The 22,030-nt window shown below is 38.2% G+C and overlaps 3 protein-coding genes and 1 long non-coding RNA gene across 4 annotated transcripts; all 4 read right to left on the bottom strand.

Annotated features, from left to right (window-relative positions):
* Positions 1-1,034: 1,034 nt before the first annotated feature.
* Positions 1,035-9,200, bottom strand: dnajc27 (DnaJ (Hsp40) homolog, subfamily C, member 27). Its single transcript, XM_088331009.1, has 7 exons — positions 8,837-9,200; positions 5,083-5,165; positions 4,930-4,999; positions 4,585-4,749; positions 4,385-4,507; positions 4,141-4,301; positions 1,035-3,151 (listed from the first exon to the last, which is right to left on the bottom strand). The coding sequence occupies exons 1-7, from the start codon at positions 8,921-8,923 to the stop codon at positions 3,019-3,021; spliced, it is 822 nt and encodes a 273-aa protein (XP_088187135.1). The 5' UTR covers positions 8,924-9,200; the 3' UTR covers positions 1,035-3,018.
* A 2,321-nt stretch (positions 9,201-11,521) lies between these two features.
* Positions 11,522-14,845, bottom strand: cd247 (CD247 molecule). Its single transcript, XM_088329891.1, has 7 exons — positions 14,755-14,845; positions 14,649-14,687; positions 14,517-14,576; positions 14,320-14,352; positions 14,171-14,224; positions 11,776-11,802; positions 11,522-11,697 (listed from the first exon to the last, which is right to left on the bottom strand). Exons 1-7 carry the CDS (start codon positions 14,842-14,844, stop codon positions 11,629-11,631), a joined length of 372 nt encoding a protein of 123 aa, XP_088186017.1. The 5' UTR covers position 14,845; the 3' UTR covers positions 11,522-11,628.
* Positions 14,846-14,878: 33 nt separating this feature from the next.
* Positions 14,879-16,602, bottom strand: LOC148369094 (uncharacterized). The gene is made up of 3 exons (XR_015849872.1): positions 16,307-16,602; positions 15,230-15,314; positions 14,879-14,900 (listed from the first exon to the last, which is right to left on the bottom strand). It is a non-coding gene; the product is annotated as an uncharacterized LOC148369094 (long non-coding RNA).
* Positions 16,603-17,334: 732 nt separating this feature from the next.
* creg1 (cellular repressor of E1A-stimulated genes 1) lies at positions 17,335-22,030 on the bottom strand. Its single transcript, XM_088331011.1, has 4 exons — positions 21,603-22,030; positions 18,729-18,848; positions 18,548-18,661; positions 17,335-18,416 (listed from the first exon to the last, which is right to left on the bottom strand). The coding sequence occupies exons 1-4, from the start codon at positions 21,879-21,881 to the stop codon at positions 18,333-18,335; spliced, it is 597 nt and encodes a 198-aa protein (XP_088187137.1). The 5' UTR covers positions 21,882-22,030; the 3' UTR covers positions 17,335-18,332.

Consider the following 22,030-nt stretch of genomic DNA (forward strand, 5'->3'; position numbering starts at 1 on the left):
GTATTTTCTGGTGCAACTGAAAACGAGTGCTAAAAATAATAACAAAAATACGAACAATGGAGAAACAAAGTGGCCAAACGGCTCCATTTTTCTTCATATGTTTTCTAGCGCAGTGGCTGAGTTGTTCTAGGTCATGGGATAAAATCCAGCTACCAGCCTTCCTATGCGGAGTTTGCATGTTTTCCTCATGCTTGCGTGGGTTTTCCTCATGTCAGGTTAATTGGCCGGTCCAAATTGTCCCCAGGTGTGAGTGAGCGAGTGAGTTGTCTGTCTCTGTGTGCCCTGCGACTGGCTGGCAACCAGTTCAGGGTGTCCCTTGCCCACTGCCTGAAGACGGCTGGAATGGGCCCCAGCACTCCCCCCTGCGACCCTGCTAAGTATAAGCGGTGCAGATAAGGGATATATATATATATATATATATATATATATATATATATCTTTATTAAAAAGAAATGCAAAATGTTCATAAAGCATGTACCTAAACTTCGATAATTATTTATTTAGTTAACACATATTACTATGCGGGCAAAAAGCCGCAAAAAATAAACATTTTAATCCATTTACAATGTACAATTTGGACATTGTCTCCACAACAGTTTCTTCTACCAGCTCTTTATTGGCAGACACTCGTAGACCATTTTCGTATTTCGCACTGGTTTCCTTCGTCAACCTTGATCGTTGTCGTCGCTGTTCTACACATTTGCTTCCCCCTATCACTAACTTTCTTGGGATCATTATTATGGGCAGTTAAGGGAAATAAAACCAACAAAATCACAATAAAATGACATGTGGTCCCTCTCACACAGTAATAGACTGAATGAGGTCGAAGAGCTCGAGCAGGGCATTATCGCCATCTACTGTTAAGAGGTGTAATTGACCCACTGTTTTTTCTTCTTAGCATTATTTTGCCTAGAAAAATCCCGCGGGCCACTTAAGACCGGTCCGTTACCTAGTTGAAAAACAATGTTTTAGAGCAAGTCTGAAAAGCCTAAACTGTATTAGCTATCTGTCAGCACAATTAAAGGGCTCAGTAATCGTTTGATTCTAAATTTTTTATTCTTTTGAATTAAATAAGAACTATAAAACACATTTGTACATCAAGTCTTATTCACATGACGCAGACAGAATTTCAGTCATGCATTGTTCACAGATTTACAGCGACACAATACATTTGATATATGCATATGAAACACATTGTTAATGTACCGTAATGGATAAATTTGTCATCTGTGATTATTTTTGCAGGTTACTAAAACATGACTGCTGATATGACTGTTGTATTTACAGACGCTCCCCTACTTACGAACATTCGGTTTATGAAAAATGGCAGATATGAATATTTTTTAGGGATATCAAAAAATATCCGCACTTTGCTTTAAGTTACATTTTGTATTGTGCTCCTTTTTCCGAGTACAGGACATTACTGTAGTGTTTCTTTTCGCCGCTACCGGCGTGTGGCCGTCTGAGAGCTCACCCAGCATCCACCAGGAAGAAGAAATCCACTTCCTCTTCCTAGTTTGTGTGTAAACATTCTATACTGTATCTCCAGCGCGCAAGGAACTTAATTCTTATTGTTTAATATCTCGTGCATCCATTCAATATGGTTGGTGTAAAGTGTTAAAGAGGCGAGCCGTTTCTTTTCAAATGAAAGTGGAATAACAAAGCTTGATGCGGTTGAGAAAATGGTTGGATCGCTTTTTTTTCCGCCTAACTCTTGAATCTCATCTTCCAAAAGTAAGTTAAACTTGACTTTATTTATCTTTATAGAGCATATTATTTTATTAAATGTTTATTTTTTGTACAAAACAATACAGGTTACCTCTACAAGCCTTAAACTTCCTTATATAAACCTTAAACATACATTCCATACAAAATATAGCACTGAAGCAAATTACGAATATGTTCCTAAGTAGAGCAGCGTCTGTAATTAAATCATTTTACTAATACTTTAAATTTCTTTACTTTGAGAAGTTTTATGAACTGAGGCGGAACAGTCACTATGTTCAGAATTGTTCACAATGTTTGTCATAAACAGATGCAAATGACAGAAAAGGATTGTGTCTATTTGTACAGAAAATGATTACATTCTGCTAGAAATGTTCTAAACGGTTTAGGTTATTCTACTTTCATGAAATATAGATACAAATAATCTAGGAAAACTTTTGAAACTGCACCAATGTGGTGTTAATCCTTGCAGTTGCCACAGAATGTTCCTCAACGTTCAGAAATTAACCTATGTCAAAACCAGAGATCAATTTACCTTGTGTCACATCTTCTTTTGGTCTGTCAGAGACTTAACAAATGACACCTTAAAACTTTGTAGTTTGAGTAGCAAAAAAGTTACCATTCAAACCATTGGAGCTTGACATTGAAGGTGTTTGCCTTCTAGCTCAAATCCTGGTTACAGTCACAAAGGGCTGATTTTGCTAGTCATGCAAAACAGCTAGATTGAGTGGTTTTATTGGGTGGTTTCAGAAAAGCGAGCATGGCAGAAAGACACCTGGAATTTGTCTGCAATAGCAATAAAAGTGTAGTAGACTATTTTCCATGCATGCATGCATTGTAAGGAAGGCAACCTAAACTTTTGTGTTCAAATATAATTCATACACACTTCGGAGGTAGAGTTGATTCCGCGTAACTAAATAATAATAAATAAATAATTTAAATGAAATGACCTTTGCATGCCCATTACCTTATTCTCATCAGAGACCATAAAGTTTAACACTGATCTTAGACCTGCTATTGTCCATAACTTTTGGCACCATGCTGACCAACATGCTAAAAGTGCAAAATAAATGACCCAAAAATTGTCAAAAGTCCCTTTAAAAAATCAAAACAAAAACTAAAAGGTTATTAAGTATTGTAAAACATAAATTCTTGCGGCCATTCATGCATTCAGGGATAAATTGTAGAAGAGTTTTGGCAGAAAATAAATTGGCACCAAAAAAAGCTGGGACGCAGAGTGCTTTTAAATAAATTTAAATAAAAATAAAATTGGATGTCCTTCTTGGGTTGGCACTATTTGATGTTCTTCAGCAGTGAGGTACGTGCGTTCACCACTGCCTTGAAGGCATCTTCACTCCCCGGGGCCACACATTTGTCAGGGTGCAATAGTACCGCAAGCTTCCTGTATGCCTTGTTGACCTCCTCTCTGAAGCAAACATTTAGGAAGGAAGACAAAGATATATTCATTGACATTATTTTGATACCAACACTTTCAATGAAGGATGGAAACAGCAGTGCTAACATGGACAATTGATTGGATTCATATACAGACGCTGCCCTGCTTAAGAACGAGAGGTTCTGGATGATCGTTCGTAAAGTTGAATTTGTTCGTAAGTTGCTTCAGTGCTATATTTTGCATGTTTAAGGCTTGTATAAGTAACCTGTATTGTTTTGTACTAAAATAAACATTTCATAAAATAATATGCTCTATAAAGATAAATAAAGCTGAGTTTAACTTACTCTTGGAAGATGAGATTCAACAAGCTTCCATATTCCACTTTAATTTCAAATGAAATGGCTCGCCTCTTCTTTACACTTTACACTAACTATATTGAATGGATGCATGAGATATTAAACAATAAAAATGTCAACGTTCTTAGCGCGGTGGAGATGCAGTATGGAATGTTTACACACGAACTAAGAAGAGGAAGCGGACTTCTTCTTCTGGGTGGATGCTGGGTGACCTCTCACAGTGCCACATGCCAGTAGCGGCGGAAAGAAGCACTACAGTACTGTCCTGTACTCTGAAAAAGGTGCACACAATACCAAATCCAATTTACAGCAATGTCGGGTTTTTTTCGACATTCTGAAAAAAATGTTTCTATCTACCCTTTTTTTGTAAGTCGAATGGTCGTAAGTAGGGGAGCGTCTGTACTGTACTTATTAAAATGTATCTTGACACCCAGAATTCTTTCTGTATATTGGCTTTTCGAGGGATAGAAAGTCTACATAGTTCAAGTATTTCCAATCCTTAACGTTTAATAGATGGTGGGACTTTTTTTTTTTGGCATGAGTTTCAAATATCCTACTATATTTGAATGCTGTCAAAGTTTATGGTCCTGTTAGTTAAGATGTGTGCCAAGATCAGGCACGTTTGAGAATTGTACTTCAAATTCACCTGACCATTTGACTAACCTTGTGGCTCCGGGTTTGACCCCTAGCATATCCCAGGAGTCCTTGCTGTTTCTGATGCGTCTGATAGTGTCTGCCTGCTCTTTGGTGAAACCTACGCTGACCTCTGACACAGGACGCTTACCACCGTTCTCACACATGTCGGTGATGGAAGAGAAGAAAGCCTGGGCACGGACAAACGCAGCAAAGATAAAAGTCTCGTCCCAGCTTAGCGTCAGACCAGGAATACTCTCGTAAGTCCTCTCACCTGGAACATCTCGTTGATCCCCTCACCGCTTTGCGCCGACGTCTCGAAGTAATGAAACCCACGAGATTCTGCCCACAGACGCCCCTCTCCTTCGTCCACCACTCGCCGTTTTAAAAGGTCCACCTGCAGACACGCTCAGGTTACTTCCTGTTCTTGATCCAGCAAATTACAGAAAATTAACCCAATGGGCCAAGTAACACCTTGTTGGCACAGACCACGAACACAATGCTGTCCATGTTGGCCTGAGAGCCCATTTCCTGTTTCATTTCGCCCAGCCAGCTATCAAGGGCGTCAAAACTTTCCCTAAGTCCCACATCGTACACCAGTAGCACACCCTGGCTGTCCTTGTAGAATTCATTCCGCACCTGCAGATGGAAAGAATGCCATTGACTACAGTGAACTCACACATACAGTTAGCTTCAGCATTTTTGTTCTGTGAAAAGCTACTCATTTTACAACCGACCTTATCATAGTTATGATTGAATACAATATCTTGCACTTTTTTCATTATCAGCACCAAGCCTATGAAACATTTTCAGACTCACTTCATAGAAGAACGGATGGCCAGCCATGTCAAAGATATTGACTTTGATTTCTCTGTCGCGAACCTGCACCCTGAAAATAAATGCCATTATAGTTTATATGGGTGAAGTACATCCAAATATTCATCATTCAATACTTTAAGTGAACACACTTACTTGGTGACACCATAGTCGATTCCAATAGTGGCCAGATATTTAGGAACAAACCTCTTCTCACAATAACGTTTAATGATGCAACTCTGATGGAAGAAATGAGAATGCCATTAACGGTCATCTACCTAAGCCTACACCCAGAACATTATGAGACAAGAACTTGTCAATCAAACTAAGAGATATGTATCTAATTGTAATTATGATAAAAATCAAAATAGATAAACAATTTCTTCGAAAAGAGACCCTATAAGTCAATGATTTAATTAGTTTATGTAAAACCAAAACTCAATTTTACAGCAAAATGCTTTCATTTGTTGTTTGCAAGTGTTTTCGGGCATTTTTTCCAATTACAGATAAAAGACAAGTTCAAACACAAAATGAGACTACAAACAAAAGTCATACCTGTCAACTTACGTGATTGGGTTGTATTTTGTCATAATTTTTTGCTAATAATGTATTCCAATACAATGGCATTCAGAAATAATGAAATTTTGAATTTAACATATGATTTTCTGCATGGGCAGCAGGGCGGAGCAGTGGTTATTGCGCGTGCGGCACAGTTCTGAGGTCATGAGATCGAATCTCCTATGCAGAGTTTGCATGTTCTCCTCGTGCTTGTGTGGGTTTCCTCCGGGCACTCCGGTTTACTCCCACATTCCAAAAACAAGCATGTCAGGTTAATTGGCCGGTCCAAATTGTCCCTAGGTGTGAATGAGCGAGCGAATTGTCTGTCCCCGTGTGCCCTGCGACTGGCTGTCAACCAGTTCAGGGTGTCCCCTGCCCACTGCCCGTAGATAGCTGGGATGGGCTCCAGCTCCCCCGCGACCCTACTGAGGATAAGCGGTGCAGATAATGGATGGATGATTTTCTGCATTCTGTGCATGTTTCCCTGCCTCAACATTATTTACTTTAAGACACAACTCAGCGCCACAGTATTTTTCTCAGACTCTGCGATTTAAATCGACTCAGTACGGTGGGGAATTTCTGTGTTTCTAAGTTTACAGCATCACTGTTGTGATTATCCTAAATCGTTCTTTGGCCATGATGATTTACCGGTTAACATGACCATAAACCAAGGGTGGGCAACTATTTGAAGGCACAAGTGGCATTTGGTTCAAAAATTTGGCCAACGGGCCGATCCATGAGATTTTTTACATTTATGAGCAAATATATTTACAAGTAGACATCTACATTTTATATTTCTTTATAATTGTTTTCAAATAGATTAGTTTCATCAAAATGGTTTTGAAAAACTCACAATTAAAGAAAAAAAATATATAAGGTACCTGTTTCAAACACTAAATTTAATATTTAATTTAGTAGTTCCAGTGTGTGAAACTCATGACAAAAAGTTGCCAGACAGCAGGGCAGACAACTCTGAAAAGTTGCCTGCCCAGCCATAAAGTTGCCTGTCCCATTTTTCACAACTTGAAACACAATAAGACGACTAATCGCAAAAAAAAAACATTGTTGCAAAGTATTAAGGATTGATAATCAAAATATATAACAGAACAACACTTCAAAATTAGGTTTCTTATAAATCTACTTATAAAATTCATTGCATGTGTATGACATCGCTGTTTTCCATCTGCCATCAGCATGTACCTGTATTTACTCATCTTCATTCATGCAATGTTTGCGTTGCGTTGTCTGCTACAAGCCACGTGAGCTCCTCTTTCCATGATGCTTTTAATGTACGTTTACGTTTTGTAGAGTCATTAATTTTGTTAGCTTCTTTTGAATATTTCTTCTGGCGCTGAGGTTTTTGCTTGATTCCTAACCACTTCTACATTTTTCTTGTCTACTTTGGAAAATGATATGCAAATGCACGACCTTAGAACGCTCGGAAAAGGCTTCAGATTGGCTGCCAAGTATGCAAATTGCAAAACAAACTGAAATTCCGACATTTCGAAACCGAACGAAGATTTCGAAATTGGAATACAGCAAACGTTTGATTTGAAAAAAAAAAATCTTTCATTTCTTTTTTTTTTTTCTTTCTTGAAAAAGTTGTCGGCCACTTGGGCGGAGACATTTTGTAAGTTGTACACCCGACGTAAAAGATGCACGCCCTGGGCATCCGGGCAGGCATTATTTAAGACACTGCTATGGTAGTTCTAGTGCAGTTTTTTTTTTTTTTTAAAGAATTACTGTAGTTCTCTTTAAGTAGTTCTATAGAAGATTTTTTGTAGTATATCTGCATTATTTCTGAAGTATTTTGTTGTCATTTTTCTGTTGTAGTATTTTTTCAAAATTGTAGTAATAATTTGTAGTATTTCTATAGTATTTTGTTATTTTCAGAAATAAAGCAAAATAATATATATTGGGTCCTTGTTTTTAACAAGTTATACAGTGATATATTTGTTGACATTATTATTATTATTTAATAGACTTGACCATATCAGCAGATGTCACACAGTGAGGTTAAATGGCCCTGAAGATGAAACTTTTGTCTTAAGAGCAAGATATATACATACCTGTCAACCTCCACGGCTGCATGCCCGTACAAACTGTCGTATTTTCCCGTACAAAATACTGAATAATTGTACACCATATATATATATTTTTTTTTTGGAATGACGCATGATGGGAAATCCCCAGGCGGCAGACGCATGCGCACAGTAGCATCAAACCACTCGCTTCGTTTGCAACGAAAAAAAAAAAACGATACCGAGATAAAGGCTTCCGCGGCGAACCCCTTTGACTTGAATGATTTGCAGTTTCGTGATAGTCTGTGTATACCGGATGGTACCCATCATTGAAAAAATTGCGTTTTTCCGTACAGATTTCCTTGTTTATCGTACACGTCTTAAAATGCATGAAAAAACGTACTTTGAACGGCAAAACCGCACAGGTTGACAGTTATGTATATATATTAAATACAAAAGGGTTCCAGACACCTGATATAGCGTGTAGTGTGTTTTGCAGATGGAAATTCAAGCATCTGATATTCAAAGAGTATACTGTACCTTTATTTTAATACACACTAAGCCCCCTAAATCGCTTTTTGGGAGGTAAACATCTGAATTTGTTTAGATCGACTTATGCGCATTCAGGGTTGGACTTGATTACTTTCAATTACTTTTGGATTACTCCAATACCAAATATGCTAATAAAAGACAAAAGAAACTAAATATGAATAAAATTATGACTCACAACACGTGGTAAGCTTTCTTTCCTGGCTTTGATCTCTTTGAACTCCGGCAAAACTAACATAAAATGCGACAGAAACAAAATGAAAATAAATCCAAACAGCTTGCCAACATCATTTTTGCCATTCCATGTATTCCGTTACTCCCCAAGCCTGCACAAAATTTAGTAATTGTATTCATATTTAGTTTCTTTTGTCTTTTATTAGCATATGTGGTATTGGAGTAATCCAAAAGTAATTGAAAGTAATCCAGTTCAAGTAACCCTACCCAACCCTGTGCGCATTTTATTCACTCAGGTTACTCAGGTAAAGACACATTAACCTGCCTACAGACCTTGTCCTTTTACGACATGCGTTCAATGCGCAGACAACAATACAGTACAATGTATACTTTATTTATTGATTGGCATTCGATAGTGTAGTGGTAATAGTAGTAGTAACTCCATCTAGTATGAAAAAAAACAGTTTAAAGGGAGAGAAGAATTGGGAATATGAATTTTATCACAAGTGATAAATGCCTCATCCTAATACTTTCACCTACCTGTTTAATAACTACAACATGTAATAACGTAATCCAATGACGTCCATTTATGAATCGCGTTTATTTACCTTCCCGACTTCAGCGTTGCCGAGGCTAATCACCTTCACGCGGAGCGGTTTCTTGCTCTCTCGTCTCTTAGGAACGCTCGTTTCCATTTTTAATTAAATCTTCAAAAATAAATGTTGGGAAGTAGTCAATGACAAGGACGATGGAACAACTGACAGTGCGGCCAATGATTTCACGTCAGAGCTGAGCACTGTCCATGAACATGTGACTAGAAGTCTAGAATATAAGAGTTTTGAATTCTTTATATTTTTTAATTATAATCGAGTCAGGGACGAGGCACATGAATTGGGTATCTGTCGTAAAAGACAGCATAAATACAGCTAGCTCAAGTGCTAGCGCCATGGCCTAAATGCTATCGGTCCATAAGCGGTTGTTCAGGCAGATTTACTTCCTTTTGTACTTTTCATAATAAAAGAAATACATCGACCAACCGTCATTAAAACACGAATTTAATTTTATGTTACATTATTTTTTATACAACTGAAAGTATTTAATATATACGGATTCAATATTTTATATAACATTATTCACATGAAAACTAAATACAAATTAAGTAGGCACTCAAAACAGAAAAATCCAGCGCCTCATTTTGGTAAACAACTCGTTTAGAAAAAACAAAAATGATTTGTGTAAGCCAAAGTCCACAAACTATCATATAAGTGTTAAAATTTCAAAATACGAGAAATTTTAATTCATATTACATAACATGAGCCTAACTTTGTGAGAGTGACATAATTGTCCGCAATCTTGCCGCTCGAGTACCCAAAAAACTCTGGGCCAAATAATGACAGAAAAAAATGGGGAGTTTTAGTCACTTTGAGTCTCCGTCGTGTGTATTCTTCCTTGCGCTTTTTAGCACTTGTTTTTAGTTGCACTGCGCAATACAACATATAGTGGTCAAATACTGATACACACGGTTCCTTCAAAAAAATGTTCGGCAACTTGAACATTGAGGCACAAGGTTATAAGGTGTATAAAGCTAATTTTAAGGGATTAACCCACTCAACTAAATCCAAGCAACCCAAAATTTAAAAGATACTTTATAATAAGAATAATAATGATACATTGTATTTCGAATCGCCTTTCAGGACACCCAAGGTTGCTGTACAAATAAGTAGGACACAACAAGAAACGAAGAGTAAAACATAAATAGCCAATAGGCAGGGGCGGCATTGGCTCAGGAGGTAGAGCGCTCGTCTTGGGATCAATAAGCAGGAAGGTGCCTTGCATGGCTGACTCCATATTGGTGTGTGTGTGTGTGTGTGTGTGTGTGTGTGTGTGTGTGTGTGTGTGTGTGTGAACGGGTAAGAGTGAAGACTTACATTGTAAAGCGCTTTGGGAGGTCTTCATTGACTTGAAATGGAAGTTTTAAAATCAAGGCTTAAGACACACTTCTATTCCAAAGCTTATGATTGATGCCCACCTCATATTCTGTATTGTCCTGTCTTTTTCCGACTGCCTGCCTGGTGGTGATATGAAGGAGAAGGACGATTTGAGATGAGTCAGCGGACCAGTGTTTGACCTGATGCATGTGAACGCCTGCATGGACCAGCTAGCAGAGATTGGAAGCTGCGTCGTGGCCGTCACAGACTTTCTGGACTAGTTTACAGGCTGGGGGCGTCGCTGCTGTCATGCACTTTCCGAACAAATTTTCAACATGTTACCTAGTGTTTACTATGTTTGTGTAGTGTAATGCTAAATGTAATTCAACCTGGTCATCCTGGAAGGGGGATACCACTTGTGAGGTCCCTTCTCAAGGTTTCTCTTTTTCCTCACGCTGAGGTTTTGAATTGTTCCTTGCCCGCATGTTGGTTTAAGATCAGGTAATTGTGTCATTGTAATCCTGTGCAGTCCTTTGAGACATTTTTGTGATTAAGGGCTGTATAAATAAATTTGACTTGACTTGAAAAGCGCTATATAAATGCAGAACATTTACCAATAAAACACAATAGAATTAAAAGGGGCAATATGTGAGGCAGATGGGCAAAAAAAGGCAAGTCTCAAAGGTGAGTTTGAGTCCGGATTTGAAGGTGGACAGGGTCGCAGAATTTCGGAAGTCAGGCGGTAATGAGTTCCAGAGCTGGGGGGCAGAGCGGCTGAAAGCTCTGCTCCCCATGGAGCTGAGGCGGGCAGGGGGTATAATGAGATGGAGGGAGGAATATGATCTGAGGATGTGGGATGGTGTGGCAATGTGAAGGAGGTCAGAGAGGCAGGGAGGGGCAAGGGCCATGTAGGTGTAGAGCAGGATTTTGTAATTGATTCTATGGTAGATTGGGAGCTAGTGGAGTTGCCGAAGGACAAGGGTGAGGGCGAGAGGGGGTTTTGGTGATGATGCTTGAAGCAGAGTTATGGACTGGCGGAAGTTTATATTGGGACTTTTAAAGTAAACTGTAGAGAAGGGAATTGCAGTAATCGAGGCGTGAGGTGACAAGGCTATGGACGAGGATGGTGGTTGTGTGTGGGCTGAGGGACGGGCGGAGACAGTCGATGAAGCGCAGTTGGAAATAGGTTGACCGGGTGATGTTATTTATATGAGAGTTAAAGGAGAGTGTGCTATCGAGGATTAAATTGGATTTGTACTGTATCTCTGACAAATGAGAAAACTTGTAAACACACTTTTTTAAAATATTACAGGGCGAAAGAAACACATAAGTTGACATATTTATTTAGAATTATTTTGTATACATATTAGGAAAAAAAGATTCAAATTATATTCATATGTTGTTTTGCAATGTATTGTCAGAGCACACAAGGATTTTTAAGACATGGTGATATTCAAGAGCACGATATCTGTTTAGCAGGATGGAAACGCCTTCTTCTGGATGCTGTCGTAGGTGTCTCTAGCGGCGGCACTGCTCAAACCCTAAAGTAGTATTTTCTTGTGAATATGGGAATGGCAAAATTTAAATAGACTATAACTGAAAAATTAGATTGGACTCACCTGGTAAACTCGATTATATTGAGGTCGCTGAAAAGAAGTAATTAAATGAACATGTAGATCATACACAGTGGGTTAAAAAAGAATTAAATCAAAGACCAATTGTTCAAGTTTTTCTACTTTGAAAAGATTAGAGAAGCCTGCAATTTACAACATGGTTAAACCTCAACGATGAGAGTCGGAATGTGGGGAAAAAACAGAAAATCACATTGTTTGATTTGTAAATAATTTATTTTCAAATTAGAGTGGAAAATAAGTACTTGGTCAACTACAAACAAGCAAGATTTTGACGAAGAGGTCTAGCTTCTAACAATGTCTAACGAGGCTCCACTAATTAATAATCTTGTTTGACTTCTTTCTCTTTTTCTTCTGTTTTTTTCTTGAAGTTTAATGGTGGTTGGCATCCACTACTTTGGTGCAGTATCACCCTCAATGGTTGGATCCTCGTCACCATTCCACTCCTCAAATCCTATAAAAAGGTCCCATACTCCTTAGAAAATGTAAAAGATTTTTCCATTGAGGCCATTGTCTGAGTCCAGAAATTCTTTCATTAAAAATTCCATTATTTATTCTTTCACCAGCCCTTTCCTCATGTCCTCCCTCCGAATGTGGTAACCTGTTCAATTCATTATGACATGCTCCACTGACTCTTCCCTTTCACACTCCTCACAAAATCCAGTAACATGTTTTCCTATTAGTTTCAATGTTTTGTTTAAGGCAGTGTATCCAATCCTTCATAGTGACAACACAGTCTCCACTCATCTGCATTCGCCATCAACCCTTGCCGTCCCAACATTGCGTTGAATTTTATACACGTGTTGCCCTCTGATCTCTGCATCTGCACGTCATTGACAATGCCTCTTGCGGGGCTTCATTTTCCACGCCCGCTCTTAGTCGACACAAGCGTCAAAGCCGCGCTACATTTTGCGTATCACTATACAAGACCACTGATAATCTCCCTCGATCTGGGGCTCCATGCAAGATTTCACTTGGTGCGTCAAAAAGATAACAAGAACGGTGAGCAAAAATCCAGAACCACATGGGGGGACCTAGTGAATGACCTACAGAAAGCTTGGACAACAGTAACAAAGGCTACTATCAGTAACACATTGCGCCGCCAGGGACTCAAAACCTTCTCTGCCGGACGTGTCCCCCTGCTGAACCCAGTAAACATCCATTCCGAAAACACAGCCAGTGCAACAAGAAGTGGCTTTCATAAGAAGCATTTGAAGGTCCTGTAGTGACCTGGTTAGACTCCAGAGATCAACCCTGTAGAAAATCTGAGGAGGGAGTTGAAAGTCAGCCCCAAAACATCTCCGCTCTAAAAGAGATCTGCATTGAGGAATGGGTCAAAATACCAGCAACAGTGTGTAAAAAGCTTGTGAAGAGTTACAGAAAACGTTTGACCTCTGTTATCGCCCGAAAAGGGTACATAAAGTGTTGAAATTAACTTTTGGTATTGACCAAATACTAATTTTCTACCATAATTTGTAAATAAATTCTTTAAAAGTCAAACAATGTGATTTTATAGTTTTTTTTTCCACATTCTGTCTCTCATGGTTGAGGTTTACACATGTTTACATTTACAGACAGCTCATATTTTTTCAAGTGGGAAAACGAGCACAAATAATGGTTGACTAAATATTTATCTGCCCCACTTTAGGTGACCGATACAAACATCCAGAGCAGTACGTGAGTTTTGTTCACATCCATTAGTGGGTAAATAATCAGTCCGCTGTAAAGTGTGTTTATGGTCTTGTTAGAATAAACTGCCGGATATCAGTAATCTGGCCAATGCCCTAAGTCTGCTGGGATGGGCTTTTATCCCTAAATCGGGACGGTACACATTAGGTTTTATGAATAGAGACTGGGGGAATGCTGGAGAGTGATGTCTATTTGTCTGTGTAGCATGATAAATGTGAAAGTAAGAAAAGGCCTGCTTCGAGGAGAGTCCAAACGCCTTCCCAAACCCTCAAAAAGTTCATTTTATTGTCTAAGAATTACACGAACTTGCATGTGCATCATAAATGAGCTGACAGAGGCTGCGATCATGACTTTAAGCTAAGAGATGGTGGCAGAGAGTATCAAATTTTCAAATTCCGTACAGCTTCATTATGCCACCTTAGTTTAAAAAAAGACACATCATTGATGGTGGAAAGATGTTAGCGCCTGGCACTCCATGGTGGTTGACACGGGCACACGTCTATATAATTGTTAGCGTTTATCTCAAAACATTTTTTTGCAAAATTCATTAGTCAAGGATTGAAAACTCAGGCATTTTAGAGTAGGGGGTTGGATCAAAAAACGTGATTTTTTTTTAATGATAAATGAAAATGGAAAAAACGAATTATCCGTGGGTTTTGATGACTGTGGCTATGATATGGAAGTAGACACTTACTTTTTTTCCCAAAGAAAGTTCTTGGTACTCTTCTTCTGTGCTTTGGTTCAAACCCTGTAATAGCACACATGCAGACAAACAACCATAAACACCATTTTTTTCTTTCAAGCTTTAAGGGTTGTACTTAAGTAACTAGGGTAGACTTTTACCGAGTATATTTTGTTATCATTCGTCCAGCGGTTCTGTAGGACAGATTAAAGAGACAATATTTCAAAATATGGTCACGTAATAAAGCTACAAAGGTCTGCCGTCTTTTGTGCTGAATATATTGTATGAAGTCCAAATGTTAAAGCACTATTTCTATTAAAATGTAGTTAATTTCAGTGGTTATATCTACAATACTTACATGACCTCTTTCCAGGTCTCTCAGAGGCACATCCACTTCAAGTCTTTGACTGCTTCCACCCTGGTCGAATGAATCAGAGCACTAAATTTGTCAAGTATAAACATGGTGACAGCTGCCACTTTTAGGTCTTACCATGTGACCGTCCTTTACCGTCTTTTTGGTTTTGAAGAACTGCATGGAAATGTTTAGAGTTGAAAAAGTATCAGGAAACTTTGGTTTGTTTGATGACCAGACATACCTTCTCCTTGATGAGCATGGCAGTGACAACAAGGCCATACAGACCCAGGAAGCCATCGAGGATGTAGCACAGCTTGGGGTCATAAAGCATGCTCATGGCATCTTCAGATGAACAATTAAAACACTCCTCAAATGACATTCTTTGTTCTATTCAAAAAAATACATTAAGAACAAAACTACTTTCTGAGCAGAGCAATGCCAAAGCCACAAACTGTCTTCCTGGTTTGTTGCCTCTAAAGTACTTCATAGTTTAACATTCATCTGTCTTACAAGTACTTTGTTAAAAATGTAAGAGCTATATAGACAAACATTACTTGATTTGACTAGAGTGGAAGTTTCAAATATTTACTGATTTTTTTTCCAAATCAAGTTAGGTTTCTCTTTATCCTATGAAAAGAACATCTAGTATACATTATGTATTCTTTAAATAACTACCAATTATACAAAAAAGAGATAATAAAATTTAGAATTTTTACCTGCTGGCCAGATCATCGAAAACATCAGACATGATATCCACCAGAACGCCATCTTGACCTACTCAGGCTTTGCAAACGTCTGTGTCTGTGAAATGCAACCGGAAGTGGTGAGAAGCTGCTGAGAGTGGTTGCGCTGTGTGGGACCTACCTCAGTTTTTAATGCATTTGGACTCAAATTCTCAGTAATTCCTCCTCACAATTATGATGGCGATAATAATGTATATCTCATTGATATACCGCTTTAATGCAAATTAGACTCAATAATTGCCTGTTTATTAAAATATGCATTTAGATTATTCCATAACCATTATTATTCATGTCATTTCTGTTCTCCTTTGTGGTTACGCAGTAGGGTGGTCCTTATTTTTCGACTTTTAAAATTTCATGCTCTGACCCCTTGAATATGTTCCAATATATACAAAACGTAATTAGGCAAAGTTTCATCAAAATCAAAGGATATTTAGAGGTCGCTCAAGGCCTCTGAAATTTTGGTATGAAAAATAAGGATTTTTCGCACATTATATCAGACCTAGTGTACAAAGTTACTTGTAACTTTTCTTGTGTTACAATTATACGCAATGGACTGAAATTGGATGTTCTAAAACGCCGTACACATAGGGTTAAGATTTCCGTTTTTTCTCGAAAATTGCCAAAATTTTACCATTTTGGGAAATTTCAAAGTCGTTGAGCTACCTCTAAATATTATCCAAATTGTTCAAAATTGCACACAGTGTGTTTTTATCGATATAAGAACATATGCGGGGGGTCAGAGCCCAATATTTCAAAAAAAAAAATTTCGACCACCATTAAGGACCACCCTATTACGCAGTTGTAAGTTGTCATCCCCCTATCCCCATTAAAGACTGTCAATCTTACACGTGTGCCCACATTTGTAACATCTATAACTGGTGATTTAAATGTACATGTTGATAACACATTAGACACCAGCGTTCTCCATCCGGGCCCCGGTGCTGTGGAATGCTCTGCCTCCGGAGATAAGATCTGCAATCTCAGTGGAAGTTCTTAAATCAGGACTTAAGACCCTCTTCTATTCAAAAGCTTATGATTGATTCCTACCTCATATTTAGTATTGTCCTGTCTTTTTCCGACTGCTTGGCTAGTGGTGATACGAGGGAGAAGGACGATTCAAGATGAGTCAGCGGACCAGCGTCTGACCTGAAAACCTGCATCAACCAGCCGGCAGAGATTGGAAGCTGCGTCGTTGCTGTTATACTTTTTTTTGATTAGTTTTAGGCTTGTGGGGTTGTTGCTGTCATGCACTTTCCGGACAAATTTCAACATGTTACCTCGTGTTCGCTTTTATTGATGTTTACCATGTTTATGTACTGTGACCCAATGCTAAATCTATTACACCCTGGTCATCCTGGAAGGGGGATTACCACTTGTGAGACCCCCTTCTCAAGGTTTCTTTTTTCTTCACGCTGAGGTTTTGAGTTTTTCCTTGCCTGCATGTTGGTTTAAGATCAGGCGATGGTGTAATTGTAATCCTGTGCAGTCTGAAGGAAGAGAGAAAAAAGACAGGATGGGAGGAAGAGAGAAAGAAAAGGATGAAAGGAAGAGAGAAAGAAATCATTCCATGATTAAAAGTCCTTAAATATTTTAAATGCAACTTAGTAAAGCTAATCTTTGTTGTGAGTAGGTCTATGTATTTTTTTGTAACTTCAAAATATTCTACTTGCTGAATCCATTTTCTGGCTGAACTCACTATTGCTGCCTTTGTCAAGCTTCTTTTGTTGCGTGTGCAAGAATGTGAAATTCTTTAACTCTTCCTTTTTCCTCTTTTTTGGGGTTTGGGTTGGCATTGGGCCTGTGTTTGAAACAGATCGTCTTACTTTCAACATTTTCATCCTGTGATAAACGAAAACCGCAGACACGTGTGTGAATTCACTCTTCTCTACCCATCCCCTTGCCTACTTTTCTCCAGCGTAATGCACTCTGTGGCTGGAACACCAGGGGTAATAGCAACCATCTCAATCTCGATTGTTTATTTTGGAAATTTTAGACCATATTTAGAGGCACATCATAATCAGAGTCCTATAACAGATTCAATATTCATATTCAAAGACAGCAGGTGGAGACATTGGTCATCACACAATCTTTATTAGTAAATAATATTTTCAAAATTATTCCTACAAAAATATAATTCTTTGAAATGTTCTGAATTATCAAAATATAATAAGGCAAAGTACCCGCATCCACTGTGGCTGTCACAAAATAAAATAAAGACACACAAAACTTTCCCCAACACACTCAAGACACACAAAAAAAGTTTGTTGAAAGTAAGGCTAGAAAATATTTGATGGAAGGGTTAACTATATTGAATAACAATACATACAAAATACTGAATTATATGTTAGGCATAAGCTATAAATAGCTGGGGTTGTTTTTGCACATGTTATGAATGATAAGTTTGTATTATGACTGATCTAAATTAGTTATTTCTTTCTCACCTTTATGTACAGGATTCTTTTTGTAATCAATTTAATTACAATCATTTGTTTTTGGATTAGGTTTATTGGTTCAATTCAAAACAAATCCTAATAGCCCAGAAATCAACATTTGTATTTTATGCCTCATTACCCAGCCCTAAATAAACAAAATTAAGATTTATTCACCAGAAAACGTCTTTTTTAAATTTGTTATTGCTTCCACACAATCATTCACTAGTTTCGTGCCAACTAGAGTAATGGACACCTTTTACAAATAGGTTTACGTGGGCTTTTTTGAAAATTCGGTTTTATATACTCAAAATTGTGTTTGATTGTATATGTGGAAAGATATCATGGATCCAAAAATTATGAAATTCATAAGGAAGTGGTAAAAAAATAAAGGCATTCAAATATTCCCTTAGAAAGTCATGTGAATATTAACCTCTTCTTTTCTGAGCCCATAACATTTCAACTCAACTTCAATTGTACACTGCGTCCTCTTTGAATATTTAAAAAAAACACACTCCAAACAGTCACACTGCAACAGTTAAATATTCATGGCACTTGTAGATGACACAAGACCAGTGTATCCACTGGAAGGCATTTACAAAATGATTCACTGCAAAGAACACATAAAAGCTTCATTAATGGCACTAATGTACGTTAGTTGGGGAGGCTTGGAAGTATTCATCCGGACTGACTGTCTTCACACCACCAAAATAATCCAGCACCCAAACCTGTAACACAGATGGTATGACAAGAATGAAAATGATGCTGTTTTATGGTCTTGTGACTGTAGGGCCAAAACTGAGGACTTGAGTCGTTCCATCATGAAAACTCCAAAGCTGAAAACCCATTACGCAGCTACCTGTGTTATGTTGAATTTAGCAAAGAACCAGTTGTGGTCTGCTGGCCAGTCAGTCATCTCAGGGTGTCGAGTGAAGAGAGCTTTCTTCGCAAAATCAGCCTCTGTGCCGTTCACCTAGAGAAGATAAACTTGAAAATGATTTTTCTGACAATAAAAGCAGACAGTTGGTTCAGGGACGTACTTCCAGCACCGATCCTGAGAAGATGATGTGAGCGCAAAGGGGGCTCTGGGGGTCGAAGCCTTGTTTTTGACAGTACCGAGTCTGAGCCAGAGACATGGACAAAGATGCCTGTTGGTTTACCTACATGAAAAGAACATTTGAGTTCACTCAGTGAATTCATTTGTGTTGTATTTAAACGGATTGATTAAAACCTGGGAAAATTATTAAACTGAAAATAAATAAGCTTTTGTACAGTGATGAATATAAATGCCCTAAAACATGGGTGGCAAACTCAAACAAAGGAAAGTTCGCAATGAAAAAAATGAAGTCGAGAGCCGGATTGATCAAATGTTGAACATTTTTCAAATGACGCATATGGTCGAGTGAACCTAATTGAACCAACTGAAAAGACAACAAATATATTACAATCTGGTCAGCTGAATATAGCTATTATTTTCTTATTGTTCTGTCAGTCATCTTTAATTTTCAAAGGGGACAAAAGACACATTTCCTTGACATAAGAATCCCCTTTATATTACCTCTAAAGGAAAGAAGGCGGTATTATTCAGGCCCCATCTTTAGCCTATGTTTTTAGCCAAAGTTGTCTAAAATCACCTCAAAGAAAAACACAATAGCAATGTTCTATCTTTTACTCCACTGCAATAATAAAGTGCAAGGAGAAGTGACATACAGTAATAACAAATTAACAACGATGAGGACTATAGATCCCCGAGGTGACAAAGAAAACCTTCTCCAGAGTCTTATATGGCCCGCAGACATTGACTTTTACATGGGTACCCTTAAATATCCTGCAGCTCTATTGCACTCATTGAGCAAGTTTGGCCACACGGATCTATAAAATCCAGTTTAACAACCCCCATATCTGACAGAAGTCAACATTTATTCAACTCATCTAATTAGAGGCAAACATGTCTACCTTTGTCATTAAAAATTGTATATTTCATTCACTTACTTTCAATGTGTGAAACACAATCCGTTTCCAGAGTATTGGGGGGTGGTTTGTTTAAAACTGTAAGTAGCAAACTTTTCCGTAACAGGAATCTAATGAAATCGTGTGAGCAATTTATTTACACACAAAAACTTAGTCTAGCTTCAAGATAAAGCCGCTGTAGAGTAAAATACAAGTTTAGTAAATTTGAAATTTAAAAAAAAATGTATGTATGTATGTATGTATATATATATATATATATATATATATATATATATACATACATACATATTTATTTATTTTAAATCGACAGACATTTGTAAAGGAAGAAAAGTGGGAGTCTAAGACAGTGGTCGGCAACCTTTTCTGTGCCAAGGACAGGTTTGATGTCTATATTCTCATGCCCGGCCCAATTAAAACATTAATAATAACAATAATAATATTTCCAAATCCACTGTGTAGGGGTCTAGATGACAAAAGAAAAGGCATTCGATTTTATATCATCATCACAGTACTTGTACTCACGGTACCACGTTGTACAATGTGTTTTAGGCTGAACTATTTGGCACCGTGAGTAAAAATAGTGTGGTGATGAGATCAAATCGATTGCCATTTTCGGTGTCATGTGCAATCCTAGTGGGCTAATGGTCAGGATTTGACATTCTGACTACCACAATCCAGGTTCAATTCTCATTGCATCCAGTGCTGATCAAATGAGGTCAGCGATAATTGTTAGCAGATCAATCATCAGTCAATCAAAATGATATACTAATGTAAAACCTTGCAATGGCACGCACCCAAACATGGAGTTTTATAGGGTGAAAATGGATGTATTCACAAATAAATACAGTATGAGGAAAAAAGGGCGTTCTTTCTTTTTCTTTCTGTGCGGCCCAGTACACAAAATGGTAGTTTGGTGAGTACCCTATGCTTTTATATAGCTCTCTTGTTGCGAACGTTTGGCCACACAGACATATAATGGGACTTTTGACGACCCCCCGATCTGATAGCAGTCAACATATTTGACCTCATCTATGTCATATGTATAACTGCTTTTCCAACACATGATTATAGTGAAGGCCTATATCAATAAATGCTGACACACAGTTGAAAAGCCGCTGAGTCATTGTGACTCTAGTACAGTTGCATAACATCTCTCAGTGCGTGTTGATCTTGTGAATACATAGAATATGTATCGCATAGCTAACATAATAACTAAAGCCAAAAACACATCTGTTAAGCTCAGCCAATTGATTATCTTATTAATGATTGCAATTCACCTTATCAAGAGACAATAAGACTTACAAACGCAACGCGGTACCCATTTACTCACAGCGAGATACACTATTTAGAAAATAAAGACAATTTTACTAACCAATTATCAACACAACCAATTCGTTCAGTATATTTCTTTGTTATTTTCCCACATGCAATAATGGTTTGAACAATTTTATTGACACTATCAACAGCAAATAAACAATGTGAGGTTTGAACATTTTTTCTCGACAATTTTAACAGCAATTAAGCATATTCACAATTTCGTTATGTCTGACAATATGACGTTTTAACATTTTTTCCAAAATTTATATATAATTTTCCCCTACAAAAATTGCTAAATTGTTTTAAATTATCAAAAAAACGAATGATAATAGGGGGAACGTATAGGTTGACGGGTATGGTTTATTTTAAATATTAAAAGATGAGATGCAAGAACAAACTGGTGAATCACGTGGGTCAATAAAATTGGGTATCGGGTTATTCGTTATTTACCTTATTTAATAAATTTCAATAACCACAACGAGGGATCTACAACCCTTAATCTACTCAATTCGTTTGGGTGTGGCGAAAAATAAATTAATCTCTACATAATCAGTCATCTTGTTACACTGTGTATAGTAATTCTCCAGCAAAGTGCAAAAATGTGCAGAAATCTTGTGGAAGGCTACCTTCAGGTCCTGCACGGAGATCTCCATGCGGGTCAAGTACATGTATGGCACGCCGGAGCTGGTGCCCGGTGGCCCATCGCTCACCGAGAAGACGTTGGAAAAGGGCTGCCCCACCACCGGCTTGTGGCTGCTGATGGTGGCCAAGGAGGCCCAGTCACACTGGTGGGCAACGAAGCGGGCGACCCGGGCGACCTGCTCGTGGGGGGGCATGCGGAACCGGGTAGAAGCCGCAGCGAAGCCGAGGAGGGAGAGGCAGAAAGCCAGCAACAGAACTCTCATGGTCGGTTGAACAATCCCAAAACCTTACGAATGAAGACGCAAAAAGGAGAACGGCAAAGATAAAAATAAGCGGGGGACTACAAGTTCCGGGATAGATTTTCGGAGTAATAGAAATAGGTAATCACTCTTGTAAACAAACATTGGCGGAT

Source organism: Urocampus carinirostris, chromosome 3, assembly GCF_059441175.1.
Source record: "Urocampus carinirostris isolate Australia breed hairy pipefish chromosome 3, RoL_Ucar_1.0, whole genome shotgun sequence".
Classification (NCBI taxonomy): domain Eukaryota; kingdom Metazoa; phylum Chordata; class Actinopteri; order Syngnathiformes; family Syngnathidae; genus Urocampus; species Urocampus carinirostris.